The following is a 17,928-nucleotide window of genomic DNA, read 5'->3' on the forward strand; positions in this document are numbered from 1 at the left end:
TGTCCGCGGCGTAACCGTCTTTAAATAAATACTTTAAGAAAAGCTTATGGGAAAAATGCATTGGGATTCATTTCCTGGGCCACTCGTAGTTCTGAAAGGGGGTGGGACTGCGACGCTCTATTGCTCACAGCACACAGCAGGTAGAGGGTACCACCATGTATCTTACCTTGTTAACACTCCATACTCCAATAGCCATTTTAACGGAAAGTACCATGGATTAGGCCTACTATAGATTGAAATGGATTGCGGAGTTAAGTGAAAGATTCATTGTTACTCCTTCTATTAATCTGTGGTCTTGGCACGGACAAGCTATAGTACTGTTGAATGGAAAAGCATTATGTGTGTGTGTGTGTGTGTGTGTGTGTGTGTGTGCGCTCGCGCGCGCTACCATCAAGAAAAACGTTTTCGCAACGTAGCACATACAGAAATATGGTGTCCCACCAGCAGTACTAGGCATGATTAACTAGTGAATATGAATGACACTGTGGGTGCATGAAAGAGCCATGGGGCTGCTGTACAGTACCTGTGGCTGTACATTATTTGAGCATCATGGCAAATAAAATTGGCCCGGACCGTTAGCTCAACCGTCTGGCCACCTAGGCTGCTGAGCCAGCCTGACGGCGTGCCGTGGGTCTGACTCCCGATCCCGACGGCCTTTGTCGTGTGTATTCCCCCCAAGTCAGTCTACTTTCAACAGGCAGAAAAAAGCCAAACTAAAATCGTAGAAAAAAAATCACACCTGTGTGAAGTGAGTGGTGCAACTCCATGTGGGGGTTTCCAGTTTGTGTGTGCGTTAGGTTGCGCACAGGTGGTGAAAAACAACCATGTTGTTTTCGTGCTCACACCCAGACACACACAGCTACCCACATAGCTCCGTAAGGGAGTGGTTGCACCACTCAACAAGTTTTGCGAAAATCTGCCTCCTGGTGGCACTATAACAGGTCAATGTGAAAACAGTGGCAAAAAGGGTGGCACTTCTTTCTTAGCCTAGTGGAATTTGATTTGAGTGCAAAGTTTCCTATCAGAAAGATTTGTCTTGATCACATGACTATAGTATAGAGCTAATTTGTACCAATTTCAGTGTTGCAAAAAAATCGTCTGCACTATAACAGGCCAATGTGAAAATGTTGGGGCAGAGGTTCTGCGACACTTTCGGCCCTGAAGGAAACAATAATAAAGAAAATCAGTACACACCTACAACAAAGTTTGCATTATGCAGGAAAAAGGAAATCAGTTGTTACTTCAGAGCTAATCATGGCACTGAGTGTGACACCTACCTGCAAATGCCAAATATCAAGAGTGTATTCAGAGTGAATACTGTATAACTCTTGACTGTCTTAAATTGATGACTTGATTACTTGATTCACACTGTGAGATGTAATTTCACACAAGATGACATTTAGAAAGATGTAATAATGTATTAATGAATTTAACTAGTTTGTTTTTCTATAAGTTGGAAGCTAGGTATGATTATCTGGAGATACTTGTAGGGAACAGTGGGAAGCCCTGCTCATTTGAATTAAATGTATCACACGTCGCACCCATTGTTAATTATTGGTCTGGGAAGTAGAGAAGGGATAGGCTGGAGGTACATTTTGATTCACAAAATAACAATAGCCAACTGGAGAGCAAAATTGATGGAAATTATGACTGAAATGCTTAGCAGACCACCCACGTGCTAACTCAGGTGTTAATGAAAAGTATATCTTCTCCGCAAATAATATACATTATATCCTTCACTAGATAGTAGATGTTGACAATGTGCTTTGTTCAATGTGAACTTGTCTTGTTCATGTCAATAATGTAACAGCAAATGTCAGTAATCTTTTGTTTGGTTGAAATTCCTGGACCTCGAAGGGGTTAGGCTGAATATATATTTTGCCTTTCTTTCACAACATAAATTTGCATTTTGAGCTCATTGCATTCATTGAATGCAATGCAGACTATAATTTGAGGTTGTAAATTTCAGGCATAGACTTTGGCACTAGCCTTGACTCTCCACCTCACATAACTGCAATATGCAGAGTCAGACATTTAGATGGGGTTATTTTATGATTGCAGGAAAGTAAAAATTAAATTAAATTAAAAAAGAAGACAATGGCATATTTTGACAGTCTACAGTGGAGTTTAGATTTGTTAAGGAAGAAACCTGGAGCTAATCTCTCAGTAAACATTAGACGCTCGAGGAAGCATAATGCTTCCTGACAAATGTTTGGCCACTGACAAATCAGTGACATCCAGGCCGAGGAGAGGATGGAGTGGAACATGATGTATAATCAGGCGGTTGTGTGGGCTGTCGTGGGCAGCAGGTGTGTGTGATAATATTCCTTGCCTGTCTGATACTCTCCTTCAATCCTCATTATGGGGCCTACAGACCCCTGGCTTTCACACTGGCAGCGTAAAAGCAATCTGATCCCATGGAATACTTCAGTTGAGATTTTCTTTGGTCTCACAGTCTTCATCCACACTCAAAATGGCAGGAAGTTAGTTTATACGTAATTGATGCCTGTAGCAGCTTGAAAGCTGAGTGACCAGAACTAATCATCGATAGGCCATTTGAAAATCAAGGACAATCATGTTGAGCCACAGACATTTTAATTGGCACAAAAGAAATATGAATGCCAGAATGTGAATGTGTATGTTTTGTAATTTGTACGCTGAGTGTCAGAGTGAGTAGCCGACTAGCCGCATTGGGGGTGTGGAGGCACTGTGCAGTCTTCATATTTGGTAAGAGTTGTTATTTACATCCCTCTGATGAGGGTACATAGTCCCCCTAGTGCAGTGGTTCTAGTAGTAATGATAGCTTTGATAATGGTTGGATAAGGGAGTGCAATAACATGGTTGTTTCACAGATGTCAGCCTTCTGCTTGATAATGCAATGGGAGATAATTCCTCCTCTTTCCTTCTACGTCCATTCATGTTTTCAGCAGCATAATAATGTGACAGATGAAAAGCGTAATGTAAAGACCATTGGTTATCTATTATTACCGTAATTTCCGGACTATAAGCCGCGGCTTTTTACCCATGATTTGAACCCTGCGGCTTATACAACGGAGCGGCTAATCTATGGATTTTTACAGCTAACGCAGAGCCATCTAAGGCTCTGAGCTAACATAACGGCCACTAGGGGGCCACCTGCGGCTTATAGTCTGGTGCGGCTTGTATATGGGATTTTCCCTAAATTTGGCTGGTGCGGCTTATATTCAGGTGCGCCTTATAGTCAGGAAATTACAGTAGTCTAGTAGCCAGCCCATAGAGCCCCATTGTGAACCTGGACATGAGTACACCAAGGTTTTATGTTAGAAATGTTTAGTATGGGTCCCCAGCATGTTGAGCAATTTTCATAATTGGCATAATATGTGACCATACCATTAACAACCTATAGAAGGCAAAATATTCAAAATGTCATCATGCTTTATGTACAGCAGCATGTTGTGTGTCAAACTAGGGGGTTTTCATGATGCTGAATCCATTCCAAGCATTAGTTTTGCAATTGGTCTAAAAACGGCCAATGCCGTCATCACAAATTGATGATGTCAGCATGGCCGTTTTAAGCCCAATGAGTGTTTTTTTTCTCCAAAACTAATGCTTAGAATGGATTCAGCATCATGAAAAACCCCTAGTTTGACACGTCACATTCTAGATAAAGCATGATGAAATTTTGAATATTTTGCTTCTATAGGTTGTTAATGGTCACATATTATGCCAATTATGAAAATTGCTCAACATATGCAAGTTAGCATCCGTCAGTTTCTACATGCTGGGGACCCATACTAAACATTTCTAACATAAAACCTTGGTGTACTCAACATGTCCGGGTTCATTTTTTGGCTACTAGGCTACCGGTATATTAGTCATAGGATTGTTTAAAAAATAGTATATCTCCACATTGTCTGTTACGCACCGAACGTTGCTTCCTCAACATGTTGTGAGCTTGTAGATCAACCATTTATGGAACCTAACACTGTACAATGAAGAAGCTATTAAGCTTCTGGCAGATGCTCGTTATTTAATGGCTGGATTGACGGATGACATGGCACTTGCAGCTACAACACACACTTGACAAACAGTCCAAATTAGTAGTCCAGTTGTCCCTATTGCTTTACACTGGGATATTCTGAGAAAACCACACACATATATTGGTTTACCCCCAGTCAAAGTTCACCAAAATCGAACAAGCATTGTATCATTGTGCCACAATATCAAGCTCCACCGCTTCACTCGCATCATTGGAAGGGAACAGGATGCGTCTGTTTCTGATGCGTAATATTGCGTATAATGTGGATGTGCCAACATTTCAACCTTCACACACACAGATAGCGGTATCCCAATTCTATAAATACTTGCCTGTCCAGCGGTTTGGCAAAAAAAAAGTTAATTAAAAAAAATTACTACCTTTATACTCCCATGGAGGAATCAACATTAAAAAATAGGAATTCTATGTAATCATCAGTAGAGTGCCCTACCCCCTCTCCCCATCTGGTCTGAATTCTTCTAGCCTTGTCGGTTAATTGTGTTGGCATTATTTCTCACAGAGCCACTTTGAAAACGTAATTTGCTAAATGGATTCAGTAACAGTTGGATCAATGAAGTCTGTCCTGCCTCCCTCCAGCCTATGTTTCTTATGGCTGGAACCTCAATAGTCCATTGTTTCACAAATGCACTTTGATTTTGTGCACACTTTTTTGCTGTAGGGCAGGGGTACCCACACTTTCTTTTTTACTTGAGAGCTACTTTCAATATGACCAAGATCTACCCACCCAAAAAAATATTATCCCATTGCTGGAAATAGTTTAAATATGTACCTGAGATGGCTTTGAAATAGTGGAGTTTGCATTACAAGACAAATGCACTTGGAATGGGAAATAGAGGGGCAGATTTGATTTGTATTACATTTGTAATGCTTATGCTACAGACGTTTTTTTGGTGCACAGCAGGCCCTTTTGATGTCAACCAATAAAGTCACCTTAATTAATGTGGCACTTGCCAAAAATATGTAATATTCTTTAGGGGCATGTCATGTGATCTACCTGAACAGCCTTTGTGATCTGGTAGATCACGATCTACCTTTTGGGAACCCTGCTGTAGGGCTTAACAGCATCAGGTGGATGGTTCACTGTATCAGTTGAAGGCCTGCATGGATTACTAAACAGTAGTAATTAAGGTCATTCTATAGCCATGTTAGCATCGCTCTCTAGGCTCCATGAGTGCCACAGCATCATTAGCCTTTAATATAGGCTATAACGCTATATTATATAATTAACCTCCTAGAGGGGAGTAAATGGAGGATGTAAGAGGTGACAGCCAGGGGGGCAAGCTAATCAAGACATGTTGAAACAGCACTGCTCTAACCTCGTTCCCAAATGTATATCCAACTTACGAGGAGATGAAGCCTGCAATAGAACTACTGACGAAATTGTATAACCGTATTAAAGTACAGGAAGTTCACTTTGTCCAGACTACCGGAACTTCATGTAGCCCTGTACTTAGTGTATTTCAGGTCAATAATCTAAAAGACGTTTCAGATGTAATAATAACAGGTGTGTCATGGAAGTAACATTACAGTAGATAAACTGAAACAAAGGTCCATTTCTTTGTAGAGCATATAGAAATGAATACAAATGTGAATAAATTACAGATACATACACATGTACAAACTACATGACAGAATATAGGTAGTAGGGATGTACCAATGAGACTTTTTGGCCGATATCGATATCCGATAATCCGACATACAGACATAGATAGGGACATACATTGCTGGTCATTGGAATGACTGCACCACTCAAAAATAATAATAATGTTGTCCATTCTGAAAAAAGGCTTATAAAAAAGCAATGCCTCTTTATTCCAAACTAGGGATGCACCGTTATTGAAATGTTGGCCCATATCCCAACATAAACAGCTTGAATGTAGTATTTTTTATTTAAAAACACAAAAAGAATATCAACATAATTATTATAAAATAAAATATCTGCTAAAACCGACCCGATATCGATATTGCATTTTAACTAAGGCCAATATCGGCCAATACTGACATTAATATTGCCCATCCCAAATAGGTCGAATAAATATTGGAGCAATTGGAAATAACTGTAATTATATAATTAATTATATAAAGACTAGTCTGATCCTCAGATGCTTTAGCTTTTCACAATTGAAAGTGTAATTTAATTGGATATTCACAATCGACAGTGTACAAAGTGTACAAACATCTGACATTTCTTTTAAAACAACTTAATGTGCATAAAGTTATTCTTCTATGATCATTGAAAAACACTTACAAGTAGAGCCCAACCAATGCCAGATTTCTAGGTCTGATGCATATAATAATAATAATAATACATACGATTTATATAGGCCTAGTGCTTTTCAAGGTACTCAAAGTCGCTTTACAGGACAAATAGAATACAAACAACAAACGAAAAGGCGGTGTGGGGATTTATGTAGGGAAAGAAAGACTGAAAAGGCTTTTGAACGTGGTGAAGGTGGAGATGGGGGCAGCTCTGATGTGAGTTGGGAGTGAGACTGAGTTCCACAGTGAAGGGGTGGCCAGTCCCTGTCACCCCAAGTTTGTTTGTTAGACTTGTGGGTTTCCAGGAGGATGGCAGTGATAGACCCGAGGGAGCGGGAGGGGACATGGTGTTGGATGACATCAGAGATGTAGCGGGGGGGAGAGTAAGGGCCCTATTTTTGCCAGTGCATTACCCCTTATTCCTAAACTTTTTTGCCTTTTTTACTATTTTGGAAAACATTTTTGATTAGTTCAAATAGCCAATAATCTACAAGCTCACGTGTCGATGCAGATCATCTGATAGAATGTACAGCATCCTCATATTATCTGTCTTGCCTTTTCTTAGATGAGACCACTTTAAGAGGCTTAAAGGTAGAGTAAGTGATTTCACTTAATTCAAATATCTTATTTTTTTGTTTTGTTGTGATAATCCTCTCTACTATAGAGTGTGCTGACCATATAAGGAGTTCCTCCCTGCCCCCAGTTAACCCCTGGGGGTAAAAAAAACGTAGGTTTCGTTTTTGACTCTCTATCCTGATTGGACGAAGGCTTAGGTCCCACAGCCAAAAACGAAACTTAAGGTTTTTTGAGTGAAATCACTTACTCTACCTTTAAGTTAATTGTACTTGTACATTTTAAATTGTACCAGTAGATGAAGATATTAATTCATGGACCGTTAGCAGGCATAGCACTGGCAATATAAAGCAGTTATTTGTTTTGAAAACTGCATTATAGCTTAATTTCATGCCTGGGGGGCTTGTAACTCACTGTGATAAACTAGTTGAATCAAATCAAATCAAATCAAATCAAATCAAGTTTATTTATATAGCACATTTAAAAACAACTCTCATTGTACCAAAGTGCTTCACAAATACAATACACAATACAATACAATATATTACAGTGTAGAAGACGTCAATAATAAAACAACTGAAAAATAGAACAGAATAGTCTAAAAGAGAAGGTGCAGGATCATGTCGGTGGTGGAAAAGCTTGTGAATATAAAAATGTTTTAAGTTGTGATTTAAAAGACTCAACGGAGGGCGCAGACCTAACCGCGAGGGGAATTCTGTTCAGGGTTGAGGGTTGAATCAAATGTAGGCCATAGGCACACACATTGCCTCTGGAGATGAACAAATGCATGCTCACACAAGTTGGATCCCTTATGAGTCTGACTAAACTATAATCAGACACCTAAACTAGAATGACTCAGTACCACCACCTCTAAGTGGAAATCATTTATATCAAGGCCATAAAGTAAGTCCTGTTTGTTCACTGTGTCCGCCGGGGCAATCTGAAGTCGTACTTGTGAATGATTTACTTATCAGTAAATATTTACTATTTATTTGGCAGTAAGTTTGCTCAGCTCAACTCATACCATATTTTATTTTTTTAAAGAAAAAACCCAACTTATACCATATTATTATCCCTCGGCTACTATAGTGCTGGGAAATATTTGTATGGTAGAGTGTAATTGTGAGATAATACAATCCTGCATGCTTTTTCACCTTTTATTTTACCAGCAATAGTCCCATTGAGATTCAAATGTTATTTTGCAAGGGAGTCCTGGCCAAAACAGCAGCACAAAAAGATTCACATGAAATTTATATATAAAACACTAGTCTCTGTTCCCTGCCTGCAGCAGAGACTGGTCTACCACTAGTCTCTGCTCGCCCCTTATTCCCTCTCCCTGGTGAGTCCTTGATTGACAGACTGGGCTCCACCCGGGTCCACAGGTGCGAGCTGTTGGCTAATGACTGCCTAGTTATCTGATAAGTTTGAGATATATCGTAGTGCCGTGTGGTAACATCTATCAAGGAGGATGCGTTTTCATGCATACAGTGTATACAATATCACCATAATCAATTACTGATAAAAACTTTGCACAAACCAGATCTTCCTTGCCCACGAAGCAAAACCGCTTTTATTTCTGTAAAATAAACCTCTCTACACTCTCTTTTCCTCTACAGCACTATGCTGAGATATCTGGCCGTCACACCACCCATGTTGGAACTGGGCTCCTGTTCGGTCAGCTCTCAGCCTCTGACGGGGGACAACAATGCCTTGGAGCTGCCTAGGGGCCAGAGAGAGCCAGCTACTCCATCCGGGGGAATGGGGCTGGTGTGTGGTAGCAGCACCCCCATGCACTACCTCGTGCACCCTCCCCAGGAGGAGTGTGAGAGCTGGCAGAAGCACCGTGGAGGATTGGCTGGTGGGTCCGGCTCCCTTCTGGTTCCCCAGAGCCTCTCGACCAGCTATGACACCCTGTACCTCCCACATGTGCCTGGACATCCCCCACCACTACAGCAGCACCACCACCTAGGCCTTTCTCTGGATGTGTGTTCAGCATTTGAAGGTGGAGACGGATTGCTGGGAGTAGATGGTGACTTGGCAGTAAGTCCTGGTGTGATGAAGAGACGTCGTGGAGGCCTGATTGAGCAGAGGGACATTGTGAAGGCTCACGAGGCTCACAAGATACAGAGCACACCACAGGCACGACGCAAGGAGTGGGAGTGAGTATTAATTAATTACTTACCTTAAAAAAATACTCCAATCCAGTCCACAACTTTGGATACTGTAACTCCTAAAACTTCACTGTATGGCAAGAAAACACACCACCATCCTTAAAACACTGTTTTTAGATACAGAAAGCACACCAATATCCTTAAAACACTGTTTTTAGATACAGAAAGCACACCAATATCCTTAAAACACTGTTTTTAGATACAGAAAGCAAACCAATATCCTTAAAACACTGTTTTTATATACAGAAAGCACACCAATATCCTTAAAACACTGTTTTTAGATACAGAAACACACCAATATCCTTAAAACACAGTTTTTTGATACAGAAAGCACACCAATATCCTTAAAACAATGTTTTTAGATACAGAAAAGTTTGGCCTGTTTTAAACTTGGTTGTGTGCCAATATACTTGTCAATACAATGAACGCACACGGCACACTCTGACTCATTGTGAGCTTGTAGATCAGTTATTTTTGGTGCATGACACCTTCTGTTTAGCTCCTTTCTCTGGAGGATTAGTTGTTGGATGAGAGAAACTGACTGAAATTACCGCATTGCCGTCAGTCTTTTAATTTCATTACATTTTTTTATGTAATGAACAAATTAATGAAAGGTTTACACCTGAATCTTTTTTCTTTTTTTTTTTTTACATAAAAATACATAGACCATTCGTCCACAGCCCTCCCCACATACAAACCCACATACATAGAAGACAGCACAGTTAAAGCATAATAACAATAATATTATACAAAAAACGTGGAGAAAAAAAACAACAAATGTTTTACCCGGTCCCGTTAGCGCTGTCTTCTCCTGGGAGACCCTTGAGAAAAGCAGCCAATTCTTCCGCCGTTTTGAAGAATCTCTTTCTCCCATCTGGCATGTCGACCCTGAGCGTAGCGGGATGCAGGAGAGAATCCATCGCTGCCCTCAGCCAAACCTGTAATGCGAATGTTGTTACGTCGGCTGTAATTCTCGAGCTCATCAATCTTGTCAAGTAAAAAGTCATTTTCACCACGCAGCTTGAGAACGACCATGTCCACCACCGCAAGTTTGTCCTCGGCTGTGCTGATGCGTTCCTCCGCCTCGTTGATGCGTGTGCTCACCCCATCGATTAAACCCTTCAGTCCAGAAATGGAGCGATTGATTTCTTCAGTTTTAGCATCCAGTTTGTCAGATAGGATTTTATTACCTCGTCTAATCTCCCGAAGTATGAGTGAATCTGCTACAGTCTCAGCTAATCCACATGAAGTATCATCTTCATCACAGATGGGAAGTTCCCCCCGGCGAAAAAAGTGGGTCCATGTTGTCGTTATTCTCTTATTCTGGTTGAAGTAGATCTTGTTTGCATAACAGTGCCTTTAGATAGAAAAATCAGCACTCAGTTTGTATTTATCGTTCCAAAAGTTTAGTTAAATCAGGAAAAGTTTAGGAGCTCCGCATGCAATGCATGCCCGGTAAGAGTATTTATCGGCGGCCTGCAGTGCAGTGCAGTTTCTGGATGATTAGAAGAGTGACACCATCACTTCCCTGCACCGGATACCACATATTGCGTTGAGTGACTAGGGGGTTGGGAGACATGGGCTGTGTCCGAATTGATAGAGTCGTTCCCTGGCTACTCCCCATATGGGGATCCAGACTTAGTGGACTAAATAGTGATGATTTCGGACAGTATTCCCTATATAGAGAGCACCGAGTCTGACATCAATATCGATAGAGGGTGCTATAAGTCCATGGGTTCATGTACTTTTTTATTTGCATTGTAAAGGTTTTTTTTATTCATTAGATCGCCTCATATAAGAACTGTTTGAAAAATAAACAAATCATTACGGCCGTTTCACTCATATGGATATATGAAGAATCAACTGACTGAGAGAAAACACTAATGTTACTCCTGCTGAATTAGGTCACATTCCCACCTAATACTTCAGTAGACTCGTTCCGAATGGGCGGAGAAGTTGGGATTCTTTTGGGGATTAATTTGCTGCGGTTTGCCTTCACACTGTCATCCGCAGCAATTTGAAACGCAGCAGGGGGACCTTTATCAATGTGTTCCATTCATAAACTAGCCTACACAGTGAAATCTATGGTGATACAATTATACTCATAACGTGCATGTGTCATGCCGTCTGGGACTGGACCCCCCTCTCTCTCACTATACACACGCAGCCACGCACAGTTATTTTGGGCATGGAGGCACAGCGCTGAGCGCACTGATATAACAGACAGCAGCGCAAAATGTTTACAGTTATAGCACCCGTTTTAACCGTCTGTCTGTGTCCCTTTTAGGCCCATATTGAGATTTCTGTATCTGTCAGTCTGCCTGTGTCTGAGAGTGCAAACTGACTGTGACAATTGGACTGTTTAAGTAATCAATTATATAGCTCTGGTGTGGCGTTGCCATGGCAATCAATTGACTGAGGCAGAGGCTGGGAATTCTACAGGTGAGGGGACTTAGGCTAATTGGGTCTACTGGCAGAGCCTGACCAGAGCCTTTTGTGTCGGTTCTCGAGATTACAATACGTACAGAGACTTTGTGCATTCATAGTGAGAAAATTTGAGATGTATTTTAACCCATTCTGACCGGGCACCCATTTTGGTGTTAGCATCATGTTACGCTTTATGTATTGAAAAATAGCAGATCTACAAGCTCATATCGCGCCACCGAGTGGCGCGATACGAGCTTGTAGGTCTGCTATTTTTGAAAAATTCGAAGAACGACTGACATTTTTAGAATCTGATCTCAGGTCAGAATGGGTTCATCAGACCAGTGTGTGTCCCGTGGAAACCTCGTATGAATCTGATCTCAGGTCAGAATGGGTTAAAGAGATGCATGAGGGAACCACACATTAGTTTGTAGATTTAGCCATTTATGCATCAGGTCATGCATCACCACTGGTGATTTGTAACCTGCATCATGGGTGATTTGTAACCACTAACCCGGCAATACATGTCGGGAGCCACGGGGGACTTGTAACAAAGTGAAGAAAGTAGTCTGCACACAGGTATTTTAAAACACCATAAGTTACACAACGTTTCGGCCGTGAACGGCCTTCATCAGGTTCTTCACTGTACAGTATGTATCTACCTTAGTCCAGCACCAGCCAGGAACTGGATGTGCGCAAGCCACCTGCTTTTTTTTTTTTTTAATTATGGCAGTATGCAATACTTTATGGCCACAAGCTGCCTCGTTGGCAGATGTCACTCTGCATTATACTGAGCATATTTTCTAGGTTAATAATGTTGTGCTATAAGTGCCTCACAGTCTGAGATTATAGTCCTTAAAGTTAGGAAATACTCTGTGCCTTTCGAGAATTCTGACCACTCAAAGCACTTTACAATATGCCTCATTTACACACACACACACACACACAGTCACGCATGCACGCACGCACGCACGCACGCACGCACACACACACACACACACACACACACACACACACACACACACACACACACACACACACACAGAGAGAGAGAGAGGGGAGGTGGAAACAGCAATTGTGGTGGTTCAGTGCCTGCAAATGGATGGAATTGGGATTGAATGAACCAATAACTTCTAATTATCAGACGACCGCAGATCTACACACTCCACCACTGCTCACACGTGCATGTGGGTGTACATGCATGTACGTGTGCATGCAACATTTTGATTTATTTTTTACTTGGTCAGCGTCATCATGCCATCCAGCCTTAGCCACTTTCATGATCTAATACCACTCCAGCCATCTTATTAAACTTGACTGGATTATCGAGAAGGCGTTTGAATCCTTGGCACAAAAACAATTCGCAGCTCACTCTGCATGAGGCTTTTCTTCCCCTCCAATTATTTTTTTCTTCTGGTAAACAACTTAGTGATGTCCATACAGTTTGTGATATATTGTGTTTAGAAGCACAGCTTGAGCACTAACAAGATATTGTGGCATCACATTTCTCAGTAATTCTACGATATGAAGGATTTTCTAAAACGTATGTGAAGCTATTAAAGCTACTGTATAAAATGCTGTTAATGAGATCGATTAGGTGTGACACTCTCTGTGAGCTAATTGTGGCACATTGTACAACAGGGTACCATGGTGAAATGTTTACATTTTTGACAGCTGTGAAGTGCCTTTAGTGAATCCATCCAGTCCCAGGCTATAAAATCCCTAAAAAAAGATCATAGATATTGAAAATGACATATGCTGTGAAATCTGATACCTATAGGTATGACATTTTCAAGCTTTAAAATTAAGCCCAAACAACATTTCAATATTCACTCTTAATTTTGATAGACAGACCTTATTGAAATTCTCAAAAATTGTCAACAACACCGGCCGATATACCTAAGAGCTATTGCAACAAATACAAGAAAAATAAACGTGAATAAAATACAATGGATTTGTTTTTACATCCGGATACCCGTCCAGGACAGGCTTCAGACGTGCCTCAAGTGTAATCAATGTAGCTTGTCATTTATATGATCATTAAGGACAGTTAAAGGTGAATTAATTAATCTCAGAATTGTTGAGTAGCCTACAATAGCAAATGTAACAAATAAAATAATGTTCAAATGTGTAGTGTATACTGTACAGCATGAGACGACGGGGCTTGCACAATATGTATGTCTATAATTGAATCGTAGTTCAAACCTTCAATCTCTCTCAAACGTGAGGAGACATTTCATTGAGTCCCTCCGGCCAGTCTTTCAGGGGCAGGCAAGAGCTCACTTGGGCAGGCATCTGCCTGCCTTGCCTCTGTGGTGGCTCTCTTTAATCTAAAAAAGAAATAAAAAAAGATATATATATATATATATGATATATTTATTTATTTAGATTAAAGAGAGCCTACTGTCAGCTGTCCACTTCTTACACCATGGTGTCCTTTGGGAAACCGGGCCATTATCAGTACAACTGATTAATGATATGTTTTGTGATGTGTCATGTACTGAGTGTGTTAAGCCATTGAGGTTTCTGCAATATCTCTGAACATAAGAGCTTCCCTTAGAACGTAAGAGCTTCAGACTCCGGTCACAGAATTCGATGTGTCGTCACTGATTGGATCAGTCAGCGCAACATGGTCACCCGAACGTCCACTGGCGTATTTGAGGCTCCGCAAGCGATGCACTGCGGGTGGGCCTCCAGCAGGGGGCCCCCACTCGCTCAAAGCTATAGCCTAACTCTGGTTGGCCACCCATTTTACAGCGGTGTTGCCCTGTGGGAGTGGGAGGTCCATGTGCTTGAATGTTTACATCTGTATTTACGATTCAGAGCAATGCTGAATGGGCTATTTTCCAAATTGCAGAGAAGATGGTAAGTCTTCTGTGATGTTATACACTGTGGTGAAAGGGCCCCACCTGGATCTTTGCAGGGGGGCCTCGGGATTTTCAGAAACTCCACTGCGAACGTCTACTCGGGCTATGGCATTACAACTGCTGGCACTATGTATAAAGAGGGAAATGTTCATCAGTCGGTTTAATAATCTATGAGCTTGTTTTATTTGATTGATGAAACAACACAGTTTTCTGAGAGCACTACTCCGCCTCCCCATAGCCTAGATTGGGGAGGAGCAGCGACATGTGAAGACGTGTGCTATAATAATAAAGAGTTGTATTTAACTTAAAAATAATTGACACCAACTGTTCTTGAAGCTAAATTATTATTGCTACTTTGGATATTCTGTCGTTTTGGCCTGGTTTTGTCCAGTTTCCTCCGGTATGTAGAGTATGCTCATGAATCACTTTTCCACCAGGACACGGAGCAAATCACTCAACAGTCCTACGTACCACCTGTTTCTAAAACAAATTGTCACTCATTAGGTGTTCTTCCGCATATGATGATACGTGCATAGCCTCTATATTACACACAACAACCGAAGAGACAGTAGGAGTATACGAGCCCTATTACACCAATGCCCATGAGTGAAGAAATGTATCCTTGAAAATAACTGCAGTTTCCTGGGAACAGAAATCACTCCAAGATCCTGAGAAGGCAAACTGGGCTTATGGACCGTTGCTAATGTTTGGGGTCAGCATGGGGGAAGAAGTATATCAGGGTTATTAGCTTCTACTTCATGTATTGTCCTATAGGCTGAAGCCGTAGCCAGCCGCTACAGTATTTATTTACCTTATTTTATTTACAAATGTCTTACTTTATAAAAAGTTATAGGTTTATACAGATGTGTATATGTGTGTTGTATGTATACATCTGAAAGAATGATTCATCAAAGATACTTTTTGTTGTTATGCTCCTTTGCTTTCCATTAATGACAGAGTGTGCTCTGTCTCACATATACACAAGTCATAAACTGAATACCGGTATATTTTATGGATGTCAAATCAACAATTCACCTGATATTTCACAGTTGTGATGTATTCTGGCACCAGTATAAGTACCTGAGGGCTTAACGTTCGAGAAGAAAAATGGACGCAGACACACATCGTGACTCATTATAGTGTAGCCACTGTGTGTGTGCGTGTGTGCGTGCGCATGCATTTCGTCACAAATATTCATGTGACTGACTTGGTCTTTAATTTGTCTGTGGTCTAGTTCCAAACCACTGGTACGTGTACCTGTGCTGCTACGTGGGACATGTCCCACTGGTACGCAAGAAGGGAATCCCAAGTATTCCCGACCGTGAATCTATAACCGTGCAACACTAGGATCAATGATGTGGTCAATGACAATGATATAACATTATGTTGTGACATACAGTTATTATATAGCAGCGGGTAGGCTACTTGAGGCCAGTCAACTGTCTCCCTCCCCCATGGCAGCCAAGTCTATGGGATTTTTAACGTTTGTTTAGAGCATTTATGACGTAAATCCTTTGCCAGCCAAGTCTTTAGGGCATGTTTCTTTATGGCACTAAATGACAACATAAGACATCATGTGACCGTGCTTTTTTGCCTTCAATGTTTCACTGCAGACATTGGTGATACTATACCTCTGTCTCAGACAGTTTCCAGGCTAGGCGGTGTTTACTGAATCAGGGAAAACAGCAGTACAATTGCCTCTGGGTTCAATCTGTCTCCTACTGTCAGTGTTTGGCTGCCCACAGAGCATAGCTTGAATGAAAGGCTCCCCTCACTGGACCCTCTGATGTTGGCTTTTATTCTCAACCTGTTGTGCTGTGAGTCAGACATTCAGCCAGCCTACCAGGCAGAATCAGGGATTCAGAAAGTTATTTCCCACCTTCTATATTAGCCTGGCTGTCAGTCAGGCAGAAGATGCAGGGCTGTGTGACTGCCATTTCAAACGGAAGCACACGGCAATTGGTAAACATATTCTCACTGCGACTTTGTCCAAGCTGCTGTATTTCACGGATTAGGTGTTCAAATTAGACCATTTGCGGGGAGAATCTGATGCCTCGTAACCAAGTTACAAAGTACAAACATTGAAAACAATGACAGTCGTGCTGTCAAAAGCAGGCTTGAGCGGGCACGGTGGCACAGTTGGTAGTGCTGTCGCCTCACAGCTAGAAGGTCCTGGGTTCGATTCCCGCTCGGGACGCTGTGGGTGCTGGCGGTGTGTTTCCTCCGCGTCATCAGTGCCCATACCCGAAGGCGGGGTTGGCGAAAGAGCCTTTCTGTGTGGAGTTTGCATTTTCTCTCCGTGTCCCCTAGGGTAGGTACCCTCACAAAGAACATGCAGTAATCCTGGTCACTAAACTGCCTCCCCCTGGCCAGCCGGGGCGCCTGATGGAGGGGAAAGGAACTGGTTGGAATAACGTGTTCCTTCCACGCGCTACGTCCAACCAGGGAAACTCCCCCCTGTCAGGTGTAAAGGAGCAACTTGGACACTCGGGCATGAAGGAAGCATGAGTTCAAGTCCGTTGCTCTCCCCTTGTCCCCCATATATGGGGACTAGGTTGGTGGAGGGTGTGTAGAGCCCAGGATCACATTATGATTGACACAGGGGTGAAAAATGGGTTACAAAATTGTGGGATAAAAAAATTAAAATAAAAGCAGGCTTGAGCCACATGAGCCCTGCCCGGGCGTTTCATGAGCTGGTGGGAATCGGTTATGTCGGTTATGAGTTCGTGTGAGAACAGGTTGAATTAGAAAGAGATATGAGGTCAAAACCTAGATAACTGGCCCAGGGTTCGAAGCCTGATCCCGACGACCTTTGCTGCATGTCACTCCCATAGAGAAATAAAAAGATAGAGACCGAACCGGAGCGTTAGCCCCCCCCGCTATTCATTTCGATGGAAGTTGCTCAGTGGCCTAATCTAATTGAATACCCCTGATGTAGGATGACGTATGATGATAAGAGCGCCCCTCACTTCACACAGGTGTGATTTTTACACAACTATAGTATCTGACCATGATTGCATGCATTGCTCTTTTCAAACAGTGACTAAATCATTATATTTATTTGTGGACTAGCTACTGCACTCACATAATCCCTGGACCAATTGGTCAATGTTTATAGTCTTTGGAAAAGGCCATCTTTAGATGTTTTTGTACCAAAGGTGCAACACATTATTAGGCCTGACCCTTTCAAAGTGCATCAATAAACAGCTGGGAGAGAATCTTTGCCCTTCCACTTAGTGTGCACCACCCCCCTTTACTGTCTCACAGTAAGCATTAGACAAACACCCAGAGCAGTGTAAATGTCAAAGCTGTTTGTCATAACTGAATTATTAATGGGCGAGATGCTGAAAAACCATTTTCAGCACCACAAAACCATGTGTCTTTCAGGGAGAAAAAGATGTGTCTAGATGTCATAGAAGAAATGCAATACTTCTGTAGGTATGCCTCCGTCTATTCAAAATTGTATCACAACACATTTGTGTCGAGGGTCTATGTACAGTATGTAAGTTTAGACATGGTCTTATACTGCCTTTTGTCTGTACTTCTCTTTTCATCGCTCTCTTCCTCCATCTGTCCTGTAATCTCTCCCACTCCTCTC

At 41.8% G+C, this 17,928-nt stretch overlaps 1 protein-coding gene across 1 annotated transcript in view; it reads left to right on the forward strand.

Annotated features, from left to right (window-relative positions):
* Positions 1–8,518: 8,518 nt before the first annotated feature.
* Positions 8,519–17,928, forward strand: part of cacna1ea (calcium channel, voltage-dependent, R type, alpha 1E subunit a) — a gene marked incomplete at its 5' end in the record, with an annotated part of 120,331 nt that continues 110,921 nt past the window's right edge. Inside the window, one exon of the mRNA XM_080770209.1 lies at positions 8,519–9,027. Within this exon, the coding sequence (XP_080626335.1) occupies positions 8,519–9,027 (509 nt within the window). The remainder of the gene's footprint in view (positions 9,028–17,928) is intronic.

Source organism: Protomyctophum bolini (genome assembly GCF_963924005.1).
Source record: "Protomyctophum bolini genome assembly, chromosome: 8".
Lineage (NCBI taxonomy): Eukaryota > Metazoa > Chordata > Actinopteri > Myctophiformes > Myctophidae > Protomyctophum > Protomyctophum bolini.